The 20,552-nt window shown below is 40.1% G+C and overlaps 1 protein-coding gene across 2 annotated transcripts in view; it reads left to right on the top strand.

The window, feature by feature from the left end:
- The window catches only part of MICU3 (mitochondrial calcium uptake family member 3), a 96,511-nt gene that overhangs the window by 17,483 nt on the left and 58,476 nt on the right, over positions 1–20,552 (top strand). For both annotated transcript variants that reach the window (XM_031942858.1, XM_031942857.1), the window contains exon 2: positions 8,104–8,257. In XM_031942858.1, coding sequence (XP_031798718.1) covers positions 8,104–8,257 — 154 coding nt within the window. The remainder of the gene's footprint in view (positions 1–8,103; positions 8,258–20,552) is intronic.

Genomic DNA, 20,552 nt, shown 5'->3' with positions numbered 1-20,552 from the left:
TAACATTTTTATCATTTACTTGGATAAGGGCAAAGATGTCATCAGTGGTATGCTGGTAAATTATTAACAATTAGTCCTTTGGAAAAAATGTACATGGAATACTACCCTTTAATTTTTGAGTAGTCCTGGATGTCCAATTTGTAGAGAACTCTCACTGGATAGGATAGCTAAGACACTGAATAACAGAGCTGTGACATAAAAGAGAGCTCAACGGACTTATTAATGCATTGCAGGGAATTAATAAAATGAAAGTTCATAGACCTATATAGCAGTCTTAGATAAGGTCAAAAATTCAATATGTGCAGAATGGAACCGTCATTCTTAGCGATTTGTCTGAATGCTCCAGCTTTCAAGGAGTATGAGTATACCTGGGATATGGCAGCCAGACCCACATGGGGTTTTTGTCTTAAAGCAGAAACTGGATGATGACCATTTGTCAGCTGTAGGTTGACCTAGGATTCTTTTTAGATCTCAGCTTCTGTGATTCTGAGGTGATTTGTGGTAAAACAGGAAAAAGCAGTTATTTGTCAGGGCAATCATCCTGTATATATATATATATATATATATAGTAATAACAGGCAAGGTCTTCACAAAAGAGCAAAGCCTTTACAAGAGTATTTTTTACTCTCATGATCAGTTTTTCCTATAGAAACAGAGAAGTTGGGAGGAGAGGGAGAGTTTAGAGAAAGAGATGATGAGTTATATTTTACATATGGTGAATTTGAGATTGGAAATGTCTCAAATACAGTTGATTTTCTGTGAATTCAGAAATCATGTGTATGGAGATGAGAGTTAAACTCATGAGAACTAACTCAAGAGCATGGAGAATAATCGTAGAAACAATCATTAGCCCCAGTTTTCATGACTTTATGTTTATTGCTACTGGATTTATTAGATTGTCACCTGGTTTTTAAAAAACATATATTCACTTCATATTCCAGTTACTCCCACATGTAATAGATTCTGTCATTGCCCTTAGTTCTGACTAAATAGCCCCAAAAATGTAGCATTGATGCATCCTTGAAATTTCTTTCACTTCTGAATAATTCACTGTAAAACAGTCTTTAAGATGGCATTTCATCTTAAAGGGAGCACTGTATGAACTGACTTTTTTTTTTTTTTTGCTGAGGCAATTGGAGTTAAGTGACTTGTCCAAGGTCACACAGCTAGACAGTGTTAAGTGTCTGAGATCAAATTTGAACTCAGGTCCTCCTGACTTCAGGACTGGTGCTCAATCCACTGTGCCACCTAGCTGTCCCTGAACTGACTCTCATTCTGAAAAGTTATTTCTCAAGAAAAGATGAGCTCCAACTTTAGAGGACACTGGAAAAAACTTTGTAAAGACCTGCAATCCAGAGGGTAACACTTTCTACCTGTGGAAAATCATTTCACCTTTGGAGGACTCATTTTCCTCATCCATTTAAGAGGGTTGGACTAGATCCGGATTGGTGACCTTTAAAAAAAAATCTTGATAACTGTATTTCAACATAAATTGGTTTCCTTTGAAATATTATATGTTTAATTTTATGCATTAAAAACATGATTCTGAGAAGGGATCTGTGGGCTTTGCTAGATACTTAAGAGGTCCAGGACCTAAAAAGAGTTAAGAACTCTTGCCTGGGATCCTTCTGATTTCAAACCAATGAGTTTTCCTTCTCACCATTTGCTATTGCCATTATCTTCCTTCATATTACTTGGCCAGTGTAGTTTTTTATTTTCCCTAAGTCTGAGAAAATGTTTAAAATCCAACTAGGCATAGTTAGTTGTAGGCAGATTAAAGATTCCTTGTGTTCAGTTTTCCTGTTAACCTAAGTACAAAAGACCCAAGCAGATTGAGTAGTTTGAGAGTCTGGTGACTGAATTTTCTCTAATTCAGCCTGCAGCTGAGAATGGGGTAGGGAAGAAAGCTCTGCTCTTCCTCTCCTGCTCAGTCTACCTCCTGCAGCTCCTTGTAGTTGTTTGCTCATTGTTCTCAAAGACAGTCATGACATACAAGTGAATTGAATTTAAGTGAGGGAGGATTTGTAGTCTGCACTGGCAGTCCTTTAAAAGTTTTCAGTCTTATGTACCTGTGCCATGATAAACTCTAAACACCTTCCCATCGGAACACAAAGGTAATTCAGGTTGCATTTTGTGGCCACTATACTTGATGCTCATTGTTAAAAATCTTCATCTGATGCTTCCTCACTGCAGAATATTAGTAGCAGTGGGTCCTCAAAGTCTCTATTGACAGACAACAAACTTACAGGAGGTATAGTCAACCTAGAATGACTTGGAGTTCCATCTGATGTCTGGTGTCTGAGAATCAGCCTGGCTAAGTTTGGAGAGGCTTATTGATCCCTTGGCCTGGAATTTGCAGCTATTGTAACTTCCAAATACCATCTACTAGTAGTGTTGTGTTTTATATCAGTTGAGAGAGTAACTACCCTGGCAAAATTGTTTTTCAAGTATTAGATTATAAAAACATGTTGCATTTATTTAAGCATTTTATAGTTTTTAGTTTTATAGGGTTTTTTTTTACCATCACTTTAATCTTCTCTATATAATTGTAGCAAATCAAAATATGTACAATTTGACCAAGCAATATATTTTATTTCGAAAAATATCTTTTTAAAAGTGGGGCAAAGGAGAGAGATGACATGAAATTAACTTTTGAAACATATATTGGATTTGGGTAAGAAAACAATAGGGCTTTGAGTTCAACCAACTTTATTTGAAATATCGTATTATGCAAAGTAGGTCAGCCAGTGAATACAGGTGTACTAGTATTAGTTTGACATTTGTAATATAAGGCTAATTCCACTAATCGGAGATTCGTGACACTTTGCCCGAGGGAAACGGGCATGCTTACTTTGTAAAAAGCACAGAGTGTTAACATGATACAAGATCACTGTAATTTGTAGGCAAGAAAGACATCCAAGAGGATTAGTGAGCTAAAGTTTGGATATCCTCCACCTCCACCCCTCCTTTATTTGTTAGCTAGTTTGGGGGTTTTTTTTCCCCCTGAACATTCATAATGGTGATGTTGAAACTTCAAAAGATTTAAAATTAGAGAAACTCTGCAAAGTTCAAAAGTGAGGTCTAACATTTCTTGTGACACTGTGGCCTTTTCCTGGCCCCAGGCTTCCTCCTTCCTTACTTTTAATATTTTGGTAGATCCAGTATCCTTGGCTGAATTCATAGGCTCAATTTCTTGTACACTGAAAGGTTTAACAAGGTCAGGTTTAACAACTACCCTAGAGCATAAGACACTTGGTTTCAAGTTGGACTGAAGATAAGGGCTTAGGCTAAAGGTTGATGTTGATGGAAAGGAAAGACCTATGTAAGGGACAACATAGTAGGTAGAGTACTGGGCCTGGTGTCAGGAAGTTCAAATCCAGCCTCAGACACTTACTAGCTGTGGGACCCTGGACAAATCACTTAAAACTTTGCCTCAGTTTCCTCATCTGTAAAATGAGCAAGAAAAGGAAATGGCAAATCACTCCTGTATCTTTGCCAAGAAAACCCGATTGGGGCCACAAAGAGTCAGACTCAAGTCAACAAAAGTAACATCTGTATAATAGACATTGTGAAAGAATAATCAATAAGGTACAGTGACTGCTTAAGCATGATAGAAGACTCTTCCAACTCATAATTGTACAAGAATTTCCTCAATCTTCTATGTTGAAGGTAACCAAGGGATCTCATACCCTTCAGTGAGTTAATGGGGTGTCTATCCCAAGTATGTGAAGACTTCCCCCAATGGAATAAACAGATGAGAATAACCTGTTCCAACAGCCATGGAGGTGGCTAAAGCAAATGCTGTCGAATGAATAGAGGTTGGTCAAACATGGAAGAAGCTAAGGTCATCTTCTGTATCCTGGGACCATAATTATCATCTTGACCTTTGTCTTACCATTCTATTCTGAGAGAGTGAGGATGATGACTTGGTGTACCCCCTGCTTCAACCTAATTATGGTGAATCAAAAGGCATCAGCCATGCCATTTTACCACTTTTATCTCAAGCTTACATGGCAATGGGCAAGTGATGAAACAGCAGGTATGATACACTGCACACCGGTAGACCAAGCCATGGGGATCATCTGCTCCCTAGACTGAAATAGCAGCAGGATACAGTGGCCCCAGGTTTTCTGAGAAGCCTTTAAGGATCATTCTGTTCACCCCCTGCTGTGAGAATGGAACTAATAAGAGTATCCCCAAAAGTATCTGCTTCACCCAGATCTGACCTTGCTAAGTAAAAATGGTAAAATGGTACGGTTGGTGTCTTTCTTTTTTTTGCTAAGGCATTTGGGATTAAGTGACTTGCCCCGGGTCACACAGCTAGGAAGTGTTAAGTGAGGTCAGATTCGAATTTAGGTCCTCCTGACATCAGGACTGGTGCTCTACCCACTGCACCACCTAGCTGCCCCGGGTGATGTCTTGACTGGCTCATATATTGGACTGAAGTGGAGTTGCTCAGACATCAACAACTCCATCATGCCTGCTTCAGCCGCCTTTGTGACTGTTTGGACAAGTTGTTCTCATCCACCTATTCCTCTGAGAAAAGTGTTTAGGCTAGACACCCTATTAACTCACCCCTCAGATAGCCTCAATCTGGTTTAGCCCGCTGCCAAAAATGGTTTACTGGGATATGGCTACATGCTGCAGCCTCTTGGAGGCACAGGAGTTGAGTGAATGAGATGGACACCCAAGATAGAAAGCAGCCTTCCCCCCAAAGGGGCTAGAACTGCATGAATACACACCACACTCAAGGAATTAGTGAAGGAATGAATAGAAAGAATAAGTGAGTGCCTGACTTCCTCCCCAGCACCAGTCTCTTCCTCTTGTTCTGTCCTGAGTGTTGATGATAAATCCATTTCCCTAAGCACTGCTGACATCCCATCATCCTCTTACTTCAGAGACTACAATGTCTCTAACTGGTACCTGTCAGAGGAGATCTCCTTTGGGGCAGAGTATTGGTTGTGCCCTCTCAGGCCTCGTGTTCATTGTTCAGGGTTCGACTTCTCTTCTTTGGACAACTAGAGTTCCATGGCTACTGCCAGGCACCATCACCAGGTCAACATTAGGGGGAAGATGAAAAGATGGGCCTTTGTTCCAGCAAGAAACTTGGTGTCATTACAAGGGTTGTACAGTTTCTAAGCCTTTCTTTGTCCTGCTGATGTGTATCATCACAAATTTTCAAGTACACCCTAGTAGTGCTCACACTATTCAGCCATTCACGCCATTCCCCTGGAGCCCCACTACTCCCTATTGCTTTCTTCCCAATTTTTCTGTGGCAAACCCCAAACCCAGCTGAATTCACTTCCTGCAGGAAACCTTCAGTTCACTTTGCTGTTGATGTTTACATCAGTCATGTGTATTACCCTCAATTGTTCTTTTTGCTTCCTATATTTTCAACCGATCTCCTGAACTGGCTTCTATTTCATCAGATGCCTCTGTTGTCTTTAAAATACTACCTGACACATAGTAGGTGTTTAATAAATGCTCATTGATTGACTGATTGACCTGTTGACAAATGACTAGGGCATAGACTTTGTGGAAATGAACACAAAAGTAAGCTAGAACCTTTGGCATTATCCCCTCCTTCTACTTACCTGCTTGAAACTAAAGGAAACCATTCACCTGTCCTGCATATATCCAGTGGCTGCAGCATTTGCCCACGTTTATAAGATGGAAGAATCTGTAATCATACCAAGTGAAGTGCTGAGAGCTCCTCTCAGTGATAACACCTGCCAAACCGCCCTTTATTGTACTCCCTGTATGTCAGGGACTCTGGGGCATAAGCTCTCGTGGGGCTAATGTGCTGGTCCTAGGTGTTATCTCAGCCAGGCGCCAAGGTCAGCTGGGGCCTATGTTTGGTGCTTGGATTCTCTAACACCAGGTCTGGCCAGCGGCAGCTCAGGGCTTGGGGACCAGTCATGGAGTTAGCTGTGACACAGCCAAGAAGCCTTAGGGCCCTCAGCAGCTGCAACTGAAGAGAGCTCAGGCTAGAATTACAGAAGGCCAGCACCCTAAATGCCAAACCTCTTGGCCCTCATCTTGTAACTGGCCTAAATGATGGCTTTTGTGTCTGTGCTTTTTTCTGAGAGGTTCCAGAGGCCTCCTTTCCCCAAGGCTCATCTCAGCCCCATCGGATCAGGAATAGGGCCTTCACACCTTTAAAGGAATGGCAAAAACTTTCTGTTTGCCATCAGCCTCCCACTTCAACTTTCTCCAAGGGGAATAAATATCTCTGTTCCCTTAGTTACATAAGAAACTCTTCCTCCCAATCTCACCACTGCTCTCATGAACCACACAGGATTGATAGCCACCAAAATTTTATTAGAGAACAATTGGGATAGCAAAGGATTTGAAGAGGTTACATCAGGGCCACACGAGTGTGAGCATAGGCCACTTCTATATGGCATCCAGAAAGACAGATTCTCCTGGCAATATGTGGGCTTGTCTCTATGTGTCTCTATCTCTTATTCTGTCTCTGTCTGTTCATCTCTGTTCTCCCCTCCCCCACATTGGGCAGGCAAAAGTCCCAGAAGGGAGCAGCCCTCTGAGTGTGAACCCACAGTTCAGCTGGGAATGCAGGACTGGAGGTAAATTCCTTTAGTGAGCAGGGACAGGCCCAGTGCCTACCAGGCAAAGGGCTCCTACCTCCCCTTCTCTGGGTGTCATCCCTTTAGCTTCCCATCATCTCCATTTACTACAAACCTTCCAACTCAGTTCCAAGGGCCCCAGAAAAGGAAACCTCTCTCTGGCCCTCCAGCCCTCACTGCCGTGGGAAGGAGAATGGAGTTTTCTTTTTCTCCTTTCCAGTCCTTAACCACACAATCACTTTCTGTGGCCTCCAGACAACAGTCTGTTTGGGTGCCACATGTAACCAGGGTATCAGAATTTGAAATGAGTTCTTTTTAGTGAAAACATTCTCGTAGTTTTTATCATTGCTTTTCAAATACACTGAATACTTTCAAATCACTTGGATGCTGTTCTGTGACATAGTATCCTTGGTACATAAGAAATTTTGTATAATTAACTCCATGGGAGCCCAACTGTGATCCCTTGCCAGGCCACTGAGATGATCCTTGGTGTGAAAAACTATGCCAGGTTATCACAAGCTCTAGTAAAATTGGGAAGGTCTTGAGTTCAACCAAATGAGAGCGATTGCCCCCTGGTCAAAATTCCTTTAAAAGACCTATCTCCAGAGATTTGGCCACTAACGCTGAGAAAAAAAGATACTCGTATACCTCCCTGGAGTCATTTGTGTACAGTTTGCAAACAAAATATGTTTATGAAAAAAGAAATCACTCTTTTTGCATTTTCCTTTCGATCAAGAATGAATTCAAGTTATTATAAATCCACTTATCCAGAAGGATTTTTTTCCCCTGGCTTTAATAACAAAGGAGCTCACATTTGTGTAGAGGTTTATGATTTGCAGAGACTTTTCATGAATTTTGTCTTTTGAATCTTAACATGTCCTTCTGATTGTAGAGATGAGCAAATGAATGATTTTGACTCAGGTTTTTTCATTTTTCCCTAATTGCTTTTTTTCTAATATACCTAAGTTGTCTCAACAGAATAAGTTTTGGAGAAATAACAAATTAATTTTCTAGCATTGGGATAGAATTTGTAGAACCTCTTACTCTAGTTTTCTGTTTATGAAAATCATTTTAAAGTTCCCTGTGTTTAACTGAAGAAAATAACAGTAAAATGATGATAGAAAAATTCTGACATGGGTGCTCATAAATTTTAGGAAAGCATGCTCTTGGCTTTGATCTTACTGCAAAAAAGAGAACTACTTCTGTCAAAAACTGACTCAAAAGTGAAATCTCTAATTACCCATGTTAACTAGGGGGCCTTCCACAAATGGCAGAATTAAAACTTTGTTTCCATTTTGTCTCTACCAGTAACAGGCTATGTGACCACTGACGAGCTTGTCACTTCATACCCTCAATCCTCTTAGCCATCTTGTTGACAGCATTTGTCTCTACAAACAGTTCTGATTTCTTTGTTTCCACACTTTCCCCCCATTTCCTACATAATTTAAGTTAAGGCAGTGACCTTTTCAGGGAAAAAGTTTTCTGAAAACAACCAAAGTTTCTCTTCCTTTTGCAGGTAGCTGCTGGTAAAGCAGATTTGGAAGATCTAGATGTCTTTGCCACTTCTCGGGAGAGGCGGTTTCGTTTATTTGCTTCTTTAGAATGTGAAGGTCAATTATTCATGACTCCACAGGATTTCATCCTGGCTGTTACAACTGATGAGCCCAAATGTAAGTGTAGTTTAAAAATCAGTTTATCTACTTGCTTAGTTTTTATTCTTTGCAGTTTACATTGCCGGGCCAGAGAATTTCATGCTATAGTGGCCAAAGTCCTAAGGTCCAATGATCAGGATTCGAGATTTGGTTCCCTCACTGCCAGCTAAGGTTTCTGAGACTCAGAGGGGGGAATTCACTCACTCACAACTTGTAGAACCAGGCCCAGACCTTTTCTGATTTTTTCCCCCATTATAGTCTACCACTCTATTTTCCTCTCTTGTAAAAATGAGAAGATACCTATTTCATTACTTGTCTCTCTGAGGTCTTGTAAAGAAAGCAACTTACCAGCCTTAAAGTGGTCTGCAAATGTCAGTTATGGGTATTTTCCATATTTCTCAAGCAGACGAAACAGCTTCTTCCCTCTTTCAGTAAGTCTCAGATCTGCTGGCTTTGGTTTTCCTGCCAGTGGTCATGATAGCAAGTCATCCTCTCCATGCCTGTAGAGAGGAGCTGCCCCAGCACACTGAAGGCTGATCCCTCTTGGGCTTGTTACATTCCAAAGGACCCCTTGGAGTCTTCCAAACTAAACATTGAGCTTATGTTTCCATCTTCCCAAGTCTTGGGTAAAGGTTTTTATTAGAAATGAGATGGCACTTAGTTGATCCCACCATATGACTTCCCATGACCCTGTTTGTCACCCACAATTCTAATTCCTTGGGGACAGTGGTGTTCTAAGATGAGCAACCAGAGAACAGAGCCAGGAGAACCTTTGCATCAGATAGAGGCATCTAGAATCCTGAAAAGCATCATGCAGCTGCCACCCAGGGGACTCCCTTCAAGTCTGGATCTTCCTCATTGTCCACCTATAGTGCTCATCCCAAGAGTATATGCTTAGATATAAGACTGCTTCACTGGGCTAGTCATTCAAGAAGGAAACATCGCCCTCAGAACTTGGGCCTTCTATTGTTCATCTCTGCAGCCACTTCTAAGTATATTGCTAGGCTAATCTCTTAAATAAGAACCTTGGATTTTATCACAGTCTTCTGGGCCTTAGGACCTTGCAGTCATAGAGCTGGAGTAGGAAAGGATCTCTAAGGCTATCCAGTCAATCCCCTGATTTTACCCATGAAGAAACTGAGACCTGGAGAGCTTCAGAGAAGTCCATAGTCACACAGGAAGTGAAATTCTGAGCCAGGATTTGAAGGCAGGTCCTATTTCTTTAAGGTCAGTGTTCTGTCCAGTAAAACAATAGGGTCTACAAATAGGAACCTCAGGAACTTCTCACCAAAAATGGGGAAAGCTCTTCCTATTGTCTCAGCATCAGAAAAGCATCTTTTTTTATCACAGTGAGTGATTTTGGGGAGCATGGGCCCTCTCCCTGTTCCATGCCTTGCCCTAGCCATCCTGAGTTATCTTTGTGGGGAATAATCTTGTAGGATCTGTCCATGTGCACAGAAGTCTCCTCAAGGAGAGCAGCTCTGAAAGCTATGTTTGGACTGTTGACCCAGGGGTATTTTAATAAACAATAAACTTGAGTGGAATTTTGTATTTTCTGAACTTTTTGTTCAGTTGTTGGATTGTAAATTTGTAATCTACAAAACAGAATTATTTACCTACTTGTTTCCTTCTCATATTCTCATTAAAAATATTCTCAATGTGCATTATTTTTTAAATGAGTTTGTTGGGGAAAAAAGGCAGAGGGAAAAGTTCTGGTCAAATCCAATGTCCTCTCCCACCACCTGAGAAACAATCAGAAATACAGCAAGTGATACAGAAGCTCAACAATTAAGAAAGAAGAAAGAAAAGAAAACCCTACACCGTAATCCTCGTGGGAAAGAAAAAGACAGCAAAGAACCAAGACTGGCTTCTCTTTCTGCCTATTGCCCCTCCCCTCCACCAGTCTGCTCCCTGCTTCCTGCATGCTGACTGCCTCGGGGCTGGGAGAGAGGACTGAGAACTCTGTCCAGAGAGTTCCTGGGGGCTGCTATCAGCCCTACACAAACCCTGAGAAAGCAGGAAAGAAATCAGCATTTATTAAGTGCCTGCTAGATGCCAGGCACTGCACAAAGTCCTTTATGACTATTATATCATTTGATCCTCACAACAATCCTAGGAAATAGGAACTGTTACCATTCCCATTTTACAGGTGAGAAAATTGAGGCAGACAGAGGCAGACTTCCCCAGGGTTCCACAGCTATTAAGTGTCTGAGCCAAGATGTGTACTCAGTTGTTTCTGACCCCAGGCCCAAAGTTCTATGCACTGTGCTGCCACCTAGCGGAAACCTGAGAGGTAGGTGTCACCTGCAAAGGAAGAGGAAGGAGAAAACTGCCTACATTTATCCAGATATTACAGAGTAGTAGCTACAGTGTTGGAAGAAGAATGGTGAGAGAAGCCCAGAGACACAAACAGGAGGCAAAAGCCTGGAAGGGAGGCAGCAATGCAATGTATAGCCTCAAATTTTGTGGTGGTTCATTCATTTCTGTGACATCCAGCTCTCTGGGCCTCCATTGGGGGTCTTCTTGGCAGAGATACTGGAGTGCTTTGCCATTTCCTTCTCCAGTTCATTTGAGATGAGGAACTTGAAACAGAATTAAGTGACCTCCCCAAGGTCACACAGCCAGGAAGTATCTGAAGCTGGATTTGAACTCAGAAAGATGAGTCTTCCTGACTCCAGATTTGATGCTCTATCTACTGTTCCACCTATCTGTCCAAGTCTCAAATAGGTGCACACAGACTCACAAAGAGTAAACAAAGTCAACATCCCAGGCATCCGTTGCTGAGTTGTGGTGCAATGAAACCTGTTGATGAGCCATGATAAACTATAATAGCCCAGGATGGGGGCTCAAAAGGAACTAAGTAGGTAAAACAAGAGGGACAATGAGTCAGGAGGCTATCACAAATGTAGTAAATACATTCATCTGAGGAGCCAGAAGGGAGAAACCCAAGGTGAGTAAAGATCAGGAAAAGCACAAACAAGGAAATCAGTCACATATTTGTGAGTCCTACAGATGACCTGGATGGGAAGAGGAAATAGATGAGTCTGGAAAAAAATTCAGAAGACCAGCTTGGAGGCATAATAGGACTGTCTTAAATTCAGACATCTACTAGAATTCTGTTCAAAACAGAGTAGTGAGTAATCAAAATTAATATTCAATCATCTTTCAAAAAGTAGAAAAAATCACTAGAAAAAACCTATCCTGATTTCAGTACTCACCAACAAAGACAGAATTGTCGGCTGGGGTGAAATTAATGGGAGACTGCAGGAGAAATGATCACCTTGCCTTAGATGTTTGATAGAAAAGGAAAACAATTGATAAATGGCCAAAAGATATGAACAGGCAGTTTTCAGATAAAGAAATCAAAGCTATCTATAGTCACATGAAAAAAATGCTCCAAATCATTAAGATTAGAGAAATGCAAATTAAACCAACACTGAGGTACTACTTCATGCCTATCAGATTGGCTAATAGGACAGAAAAGGAAAATGTTGGATGTTGGAGGGAATATGAGAAAATTGGGACACTAATACCCTGTTGATATTGTGAACTGATCCAATGATTCTGGATCTATGTACAAAGGGCTATAAAAGTGGACATATCTTTTAATCCAGCAATAACACTGAGAGATATGCATCCCAAAGATATCCAGAAAGGGGGGGGTCCATTTGTACAAAAATATTTGTAGCAGTCTTTTAATGGTGGCTAAAAATTAGAAATCAAAGGAGTGCCATCAGTTGGGAAATAGCTAAACAAGTAGTGGTATATGATTGTAATGGAATATTTTTGTGCCATTAAAAAATAAGAAGAATGATTTCAGAAAAACCTGGAAAGACTTATGTGAACTGATAGTAAAGTGGACAGAACTAGGAAAATATTGAACATGGTAACAGTAGTTTTGTTTTATTATGAATTCTGAATGGCTTAGCTATTCTTAGCAATATGATCCAGGAGCTTCCCAAAGGACTAATGATAAAGTACACAACCTGCTTCCAGAGAAGGAACTGATATTATTTAAATACAGATTGAGGCATACGATTTTTCAATTTCTTTCATTTTTTCTTTATCCAAGTCTTCTTGTACAAAATGACTAATATGTGAAATATTTTTACATATTTGTATTTTAGATAATACATAATTGCGCATGTACAGCCTATATCTGATTGCTTACCTTGAAGGGAAGGTAGGGGAGGAGATAAGAAGGGGTGGAATTTAGAACTCAAAACTTTAAATAATTTTTTTTAATTGAAGAAAAAAAAAGGAAGGAAGGAAAAGCTAAATGTACTCTGAGGTATAATCTAAATTTGAGAACAGATTTCAAGGAGCTCAGTAAGAGTATAAGATCCCATGGACCAAAAACCTCAATGGAAAGTTTTCTTCAAAATTCATTTCTGAAGACACAGAGAAAAGTATTTCTCATGAGGAGGTAAAGAAGGAGTTGTCTGAAGAAATCAATATCAATGCACAGGAAACTCATCAGCCAACTTAGATTTGTAAAAGACAGGTACAGAAGATGGAAGCAAAGGCATGTGATAGAGGAAGAGCCAGAAGCAGAACAGGGCCTTATGAAAAAATAACCAAGTGCTAAAGCTGGAATAAGAACCAAAGATAACCAAAAGAGATCTTTTTAAAGGCTGCCTATATTGGAGAAAGAGGAGATTGAAAGAAGGGCTCAGACTACTGTTCAGAGTGGACAGAAAAGATGGCAATAGATCACAGGTAGTGGGCAAATTGCTCAATTGATGTTTTATTTGTATTATTTTTGACAAGCAAAATGATCTCTGGACTAGGAAAAATAGAGCGAAAAAGGATCTTGGATAATTGATGCTCAAGATAGATTAGGGAGGTAGTAGGAAGGCACCCCACTGCCTTTGATGAATTCAAGTCACCAGATACAGAACTGTAAGACATTGAAAGAGCTACCTGAAGGTATGATTGCCAAGTTGAAGAAACTTCAACTTGTTACAGAAAAGTTATAGAAAAGAGGAGAGATACTTTAGGACTTGAAAAGGATAAATGTCCCAGTGTTTTTAGAAGTAGAAAGGAGGAGTGAATTCAGAATCTGCAAGTTGTCAGTCATAGAAGTTGATTTCAATTCCTGGCAAAAGTTTAGAATGTATTAGTTCATGAATGACTCCACTGCTCTAGAGGAGGAGATAGGGCCCAATAAACAACCAGGCTTCCCACAGGCTAGATTCTCAAGACTAGCCTCTTTTCCCTTTTTGACAGTTACCTGATAGGTCCATCTACCCAAATTTATCATATTATTTGGTAGTCATGCTCTTCCTGTGCTCCTAATCAGAGAACTGTAGGCTAGATAATTACTATATGTAGACTGATTTGGAAGTGGTTGAGTAGTTAGACCCAAAGAGTAATTACTAACAATTCCCTGTTTCCCTCAAAGTCCCTTTTGGAGTGCCTCTTTATCTGTGTACATACAACCCTGAGCCTCATTTCGATCAGGAACTTGGAGAAAAGCATAGATGGTCTGCTCTTGAATGTAGAGATATTACAGTACCCCATGAGACAGCTAGCTAATACATTGAGCACCATTGTCAGAAATCAGAAAGTTTTGATAAACTAGTACACTGAATCTCATCTTGTCAGATTTATTTATTAGGGATAAATTTCAATGTAGTAATCTCATGACTACAGTAGGGGGATGCATGTCCAAATGGCAATCTTTGAATTATAGTGGAGATTTCAGCGAAGTAAAAGTTCATCAGCAGTGAATAGTTTACTCTAGTAGCCAGAAATCCAGACCACATCTTCAGTTCTGTTAATCAAGGCATAAAGTTCTGGTTTTGGGAGGTGCCAGTCCTATCTTGTTCTGTCTATCATAGATGACCATTCTGTTCTATTTCCATTGTCACACTTATGATACTATTAGCAAACTGGCAGTATCAGAAGAAAGCAGCCAAGATAGTCAGAGGCTCATGAGTGTAAAATTAATAGAAGGAAATAGGGGGATGTATGTTGGAATCCTTACAAAGTGTTAAGTCATTAGAATTGATAGAGACAATAATTATCTAATTTGGCATGGTTCAGTATGATTGATCTGATCTTATAAGGAGATGTTATGGGCCAGAACCTGAAACAAGGTACTAAGTGTAACTGATAGATACAATGCTTGTGTTCACACCTTTAGAGAGCTCATATAAGCATATTTAAGTACTCATTGGAGTTCACATACTTGTGCTTAACACTTTGTAAGGATTCCAACACATGTAAACTGGAGCAAGAAAACTTTACTGAGGTTGTAATAGTTGTGTTCAGGTGTCTGACCAGCTACCAGTTGGGAGAGGGATTAGATTATTCTGTTTTACCCCAGAGACCTGACCTGGAAGCAACAATTAGGATTTGGAAAGGGATCAATCTAGGCTGACAAGGAGGAGGCCATCCTAAATGACAGAGTTCCTTGAAGGTACAATGGATTGCCCAGGAGGTTGCGACTTCCCATTCATGGAAGGCCTGGGAGCAGGGACTAGTGATTGAGGGGTGTATACTATTAAAACTAAGCACTTCCTGGCACCTCTCAAATTCAGTCATTCTGTTATCTCTGTAGAAACATCTGGGATAACTCAGATAAGCAAGTTCAAGCATCTCTCTTCTCTCAGAGATGAAGAACAAATTTCTGCCACATCTTGTGTGAGATAAAGTATTTGCAGTGCTTGCTTTGAAAATAGTAAAAAATGGTACACATGTAAAGTATAGGAAAATCAACTGAAAGAAGAGAAAGTTTGCCAAACAACTCGAGAGAATTGCTAATCTCTGAACTGGTAGCTATTTCCCTAATGCCTATAAACACTCACAGATCTCCCCTTCCCCCTTAAAAACATCTCCTGGACCCTCCAGCTGTCATCTTATATCTTGACCACCTCCCTTTCATAGTTAAACTCCTAGAAAATGCTGTCTACATTCACCTCCATTTTCTCATCCCCACCCCAGCCTTCTACCTCCTGCAACTTGGTTCCATCCCTACCATGCCACTGAAGTTGCTATCCCAAACTTACCAGTGATCTCTTTTTTTCCCTGAGGTAATTGGCTTTAAATGACTTGCCCAGGGTCACATAGCCAGGAAGTGTTAAGTGTCTGAGATCAGATTTGAACTCAGGTCCTCCTGACTTCAGGGCTGGTGTTCTATCTACTGCACCATCCAGCTGCCCTCAGTGATCTCATTAATGCAAAAATCCAATGGCTTTATTGTGGTCCTCATCCTTCTTGACCACTTTTTTCTATTTGGCAGCATAGGCCATCCCCTTTTCTTTCTGGATATTCTCTTCTCTGGATTTTTGTGACATTGCCCCCAGCCCATCCCGGTTCTCTTCCTATCTGTCTGACCAATTTTTTCAGTCTCCTTGTCAGTTTCATCATCTGTGTCCCTCCCCTTCTATACAAGCACACCCCAGGTCTCTTCCCTAATTAGTCTCCCTAAATATTGATCCTGTTCTTCTTCAGGCCATCCCCTCCATGGCTGTCAAATTGATATTTCTGTAGCTCAGATTTGACTCTAGTACTTCCTGCCCAAGAAGCTTCAGGGGTTCCCATTATTTCTGGTATAAAATACAAACTCTTTGACTTAACATTTAAAACCCTTCCAGTCTAGTTCTTGCTTGTATTCCCAAGGGATTAACCCCTCCCCTCACAAATCTATGCCTTCTGAACAAGGTTTCAAAAGTTATTATAGCCAAGAAATTCATGTGAAAAGGATAAAATTTCTGTGTATTTGGCTGGGATGGTCTTCAGCCAGTCACCGTGGCCCTTTCGGCTTAGTACAACCTGGCAGAGCTTATGCTTTCCTGGAATTACACTAAGGTTGATTTGAAGATCTGGAGGACTTGTTGAACATCAGGCTTTATGGGAGTCAGTGTCTTGACCACGAAAGCCCTGGCAGTCTTTTTTTTTTAATAGTATTTTATTTTTTCCAATTATATATTAAGACAATTTTTAACTCTCTTCTCTCTCTCTTTCTCTCCCCTCCTCTCTTATTAAAATGGTAAGACAATTTGGTATAGGTTATGTATGTGTAATCATATAAAACATATTTCCATATTAATCATTATATAAAAGAAAAAACATACCAGAAGGAAAAAAATTTAAAGTGAAAATAGTATGCTTCAATCTGCATTCAGAATCCATCAGTTCTTTCTCTGGATATGAATAGCTTTTTCCTTCATGAATCTTTTATAACAGTCCTGGGCACCTGTGTCCTAGACTGAGTTGTGAAAAACATGGCCCCTAGGGCTGAAAGAGGCAACAGCCCCTCAGATCACTGCCCTGGTCAAGGTACATCTGAGTCATCTCTGGGTCAGAGCTAGGCATGGAGAGAAGGACCAGCAGGATGGTTAAGGAGATCTGCAGAGGAAGGGAAGGGGCATGAGATCTCCCTCAGAGGGAAAGTGTGATCACCAGCTTCCAGTGTTTGAAAGGCTGCAGAAGGAAGACTGGAATTGTTCTGTTTCCCCAGATGGCAGAGCTGCAAGCAACAATAAAAACAATAATAAAAGCTGGCATTTCTATAGAATTATAAGATTTGCAAACCATTTTACAGTTATTGTCTCACTGGATCCTCACCACCACCATGAGAAGTAGGGATTATTTTTCATCTCCATTTTATAACTGAAGACAATGAGCCAGACAGAGAGGTTAAATAACTTGCCGGACATCCCAGAGGTAGTATCTGAGACTAAATTTGAACTCAGGTCTCCCTGACTCAGGACTCAGCAGTTAGCTACTGCTCCATCTCTTAAGAAGTTGCCAAGAGGAAAAAATAGGGTTGAAATAAACAAAAACTTCCTGACAGTTACACAATTCCCAGTTTCTGATCTGTCCAAGAGTGGAAAGAGCTGCCCCAGAGCAGCCCTTAAATATAGAAGGAATGTGTAAAAGCTTGAGAAGACAGAGAGGGAAAGGGAGGGGACAGTGGTATTTTCAAGTTTAGTATATATTGCTTTTATTTTGAGTTTCATGGATCATTTTCACATATAATTTTCTTTTAAATGTATGGGTTTTAAATGGTCATTTATGTATTTTCTTTAAATTTAGAGACCACTTACATTGTGAAAGTCACTGAAAAATGCCCATTTATACCTTCCCATTACTCCTAGAAAACTTTCCTTTTCCTACCTTTATTAAATACAGAGTGAGTTTCCCTTCACATATCAAAAGCTTGTTATCACATTATCATTAAGGCTTACATGAAACTGGATAGGAAGAAAAGAAGGAAAACGCATTTCTGTATTCTGACATGATTGTAAGAAAAACACATCTGAAGAGTTTCCAAAGAAGTGAGGAAATGAGATCTTCCTTTGAAGAGGATTAATAATGGCATTTTATTCTTCTTAGGAAAAGTTTTCAATATTGGGCATGGTGACCTGTTTGTCAGAATGAATGTCTTCTGTGAATAATTTATCCTGCAGATCCGGTTAACACTACAGAACTCAAGAGGGTACTCACTTCTGCATTTGATAAATGCTATTGAGCTACTAATGCTGTCATTTTAATCATTTCATTTTCAACTTTCCTTACAAAATCAGTTTTGCATTATTACAGAAACAGCAAAATTATAAAGTACTATTAAAATTGCCTCTTGTTTATTTAGTGGAGAATGTGTTCTTAAATACATTTATAGCACTTTCTTGCCAGATACATAGGATGAACCTTTTTTCATCAGCTGAGCAGAGGCTCACCAAGCCTTTTAGAACAAGAAAGAAGTTTGCAGCTATGTAGTAATGCAAAAAAGAAGTTGTCTTTCATTTTAACAGGAAAATCTATAAATAATTAATCTTTCTGACATACAGACATTTACCACATTATGGAAATATTCCTTCTTTTTGTCCTTAAACATAAACATTGATTATGTGTGTTTCTTTTATGCCTGGAATAAACAGTTAAGCAGCAAAGAATATGTATCTTTTAAGTTGTGAAATATATATATATATATATATATATAAACATGAAGTATATGAAGTATACTTCATATACAGATGTATCATGTCTATATAGAATACTTGGGCAGTTAAGTGGCACTATGGATAGAGTGCAGAACCTGGAGTCAGGAAGACTCACCTTCTTGAGTTCAAGTCTGGCCTCTTAAACTTATTAGCTGTCTAACCTAGGCAAATCACTTCACCCTGTTTCCTCAGTTCCTTATCTATAAAATAAGCTAGAGAAGGAAATGGCAAGCCACTATAGTAATTTTGCCAAGAAAACCCCAAATGTGATCACAAAAAATTGGACATGACTAAAAATGATTGCACAACAATATAGAGTACTTAATATTTTTGACCATCATAGTATCATTGAAAATAATCCTTTCTTCTGTGAAACAAGATTTAAAAAGCATTTGGGACTAGATATAAGCTCATGTAATGACAACATATTATCTGATCGTGGAAAGAGTTTCAGGTACAGGAGCAGCCAACTCCAGATAGCCTCACTAAGGACGTTCAGTTATTTTTCAGTCATGTTCAACTCTGTTGTTTGGCCACAGCACAAAGTTGGAACAACCATGTGGAACATGGAGTCTAACTGGAGAAATGGAACCTCAGTACAACAAAAGGAATCTTTGCTCTAAAACCAGCCACAAAACCTAAGTCACTCCATCCCTATACATCATGACTTGTGGGAGCACCGCCAACACTGCTTCTCTTCCTTAGAAGGCAATACAAATATTTCCTGACAAGAGAAGAGGGTTGTAGGGTATGTTCAGAGAAGACTAGTACCTTGGTGTGAGAATTGCTTTCCACTTTTGGTATCTCTCCACCTGTATCAGACAGCTCTCACCTGAGGCTCCAGAAAGCAGTAGCAGGCTTAGAAGCCACACACTAGTAAACTTTTTTCAGCTGATGGGCTAAACCAGGTTGAGGGTAACTGAGGAATCTCAAACCCTTCAGTGAGTTAGGGAGGTATCTACCCCAAGCATATGAAGACTTCTTCACTCAGTGGAATGAACAATTGAGAACAATGTATTCCATTTCATCTGCCAATGGGCAGATGAAACAGGTGCTATGGAGTGCTTAAAGTTTGTTTAGACATTGAAGTTGCCAAGGTCATCCACTGCATCCCCAGCCATCTTGACTTGTTTTGCCACTCCAATGTCAAAGTAGAAAAATGAGTTAGGCTGTCAACTTCACCCAACTCTAGCTCACTTCAGTTTATGTGTGAATGAAAAGACATTACCCACACCATTTTACCATTTTTACCTACCTCAAAGAGGCAAGTAAAAAAGCAGCTGTAGACACCCTGGGAATTATAGTCACAACCCTATACACATGTGTATAGGTAGGTAAGGCCTTTAGGTATTCTCACTGAACTGAAGCAGCAATGGGATTTGGCAGCCTTCTTACCTCCTAATGTGAAGAAGGGGCTAGAAAAGGTGACCCCAAAATTGTCTGCTTTACCCAACCCTGGTCTGCTTACCACACTGGATAGGGATCTCACCTTGCAGTCAAAACACACACAAAAAAAATACAAAAAACTTTTGCAAAGATGATTCTATTCATCATCAGTACATGTAATGTGTGCACATTTATGGACAACAAAAGTCCAGTAAACCTGAAAGAAAATCACAGGGTGCAGGAGATGGGGATGACAAAGGAAGAGTAAGTGTCTCTCTCTTAGTCATTATTGGCAATATTCTTGCCAGAGTCCTCAGGCATTCATGATGGTATGTTTGCTTGCCCCATTCTGGGTAATCTGTGATGTTCTCAAGCTTTCCCAGTCACCAATGGAGTGAAGCAGGGCTGTGTGCTTGCTCCTATGGTTTTTAGCATGATATTTTCATTTTCATTGCCAAATGCCTTCAGCCAGGATGAAAACAGCATCAAGGTCGGCTACCCCACTGATGATAAATTATTTCACTTGAAAAAGCTACAAACCAAGACTAAAGTAGGAGAATTGGTGCACAACTTTGTGCTCACAGATGATTGTAAACATGTGAAACCACTGAGGCTGAGATGCAACAAAGTATAAATTAATTCTTTGCTGCTTGTGCTAATTTTGGCATAATTCACACCAACAAAACCATCCATTAGTTACAGCAAACATGGAAACTTTGAATACTATGGACAAACCTAACTTGGCAGTATACTTGGTACATATACATGGATGTTGAGGTTGACACATACATTGCCAGACCTAGCTCACTGTTTGGGAGGCTCCAAAGGAAAATGGGGGAGAGAAAGTCTCCCTGCCAGACTGAAGGTCTACAGAGCTGTTGTGTTCACCTTGTTGTTCTATGCCTGGGAAACTTGGACAATCTACCAGCTCCATGTCAGGAAACTGAATTGCTTCCATTGGGTTTGTCTTAGGA

The sequence above is a fragment of the Sarcophilus harrisii genome, chromosome 6, assembly GCF_902635505.1.
Source record: "Sarcophilus harrisii chromosome 6, mSarHar1.11, whole genome shotgun sequence".
In the NCBI taxonomy this organism is placed as follows: Eukaryota; Metazoa; Chordata; class Mammalia; order Dasyuromorphia; family Dasyuridae; genus Sarcophilus; species Sarcophilus harrisii.
The sequence above is the reverse complement of the archived record's forward strand: the minus strand, read 5'-3'. Positions and strand labels throughout refer to the sequence as shown.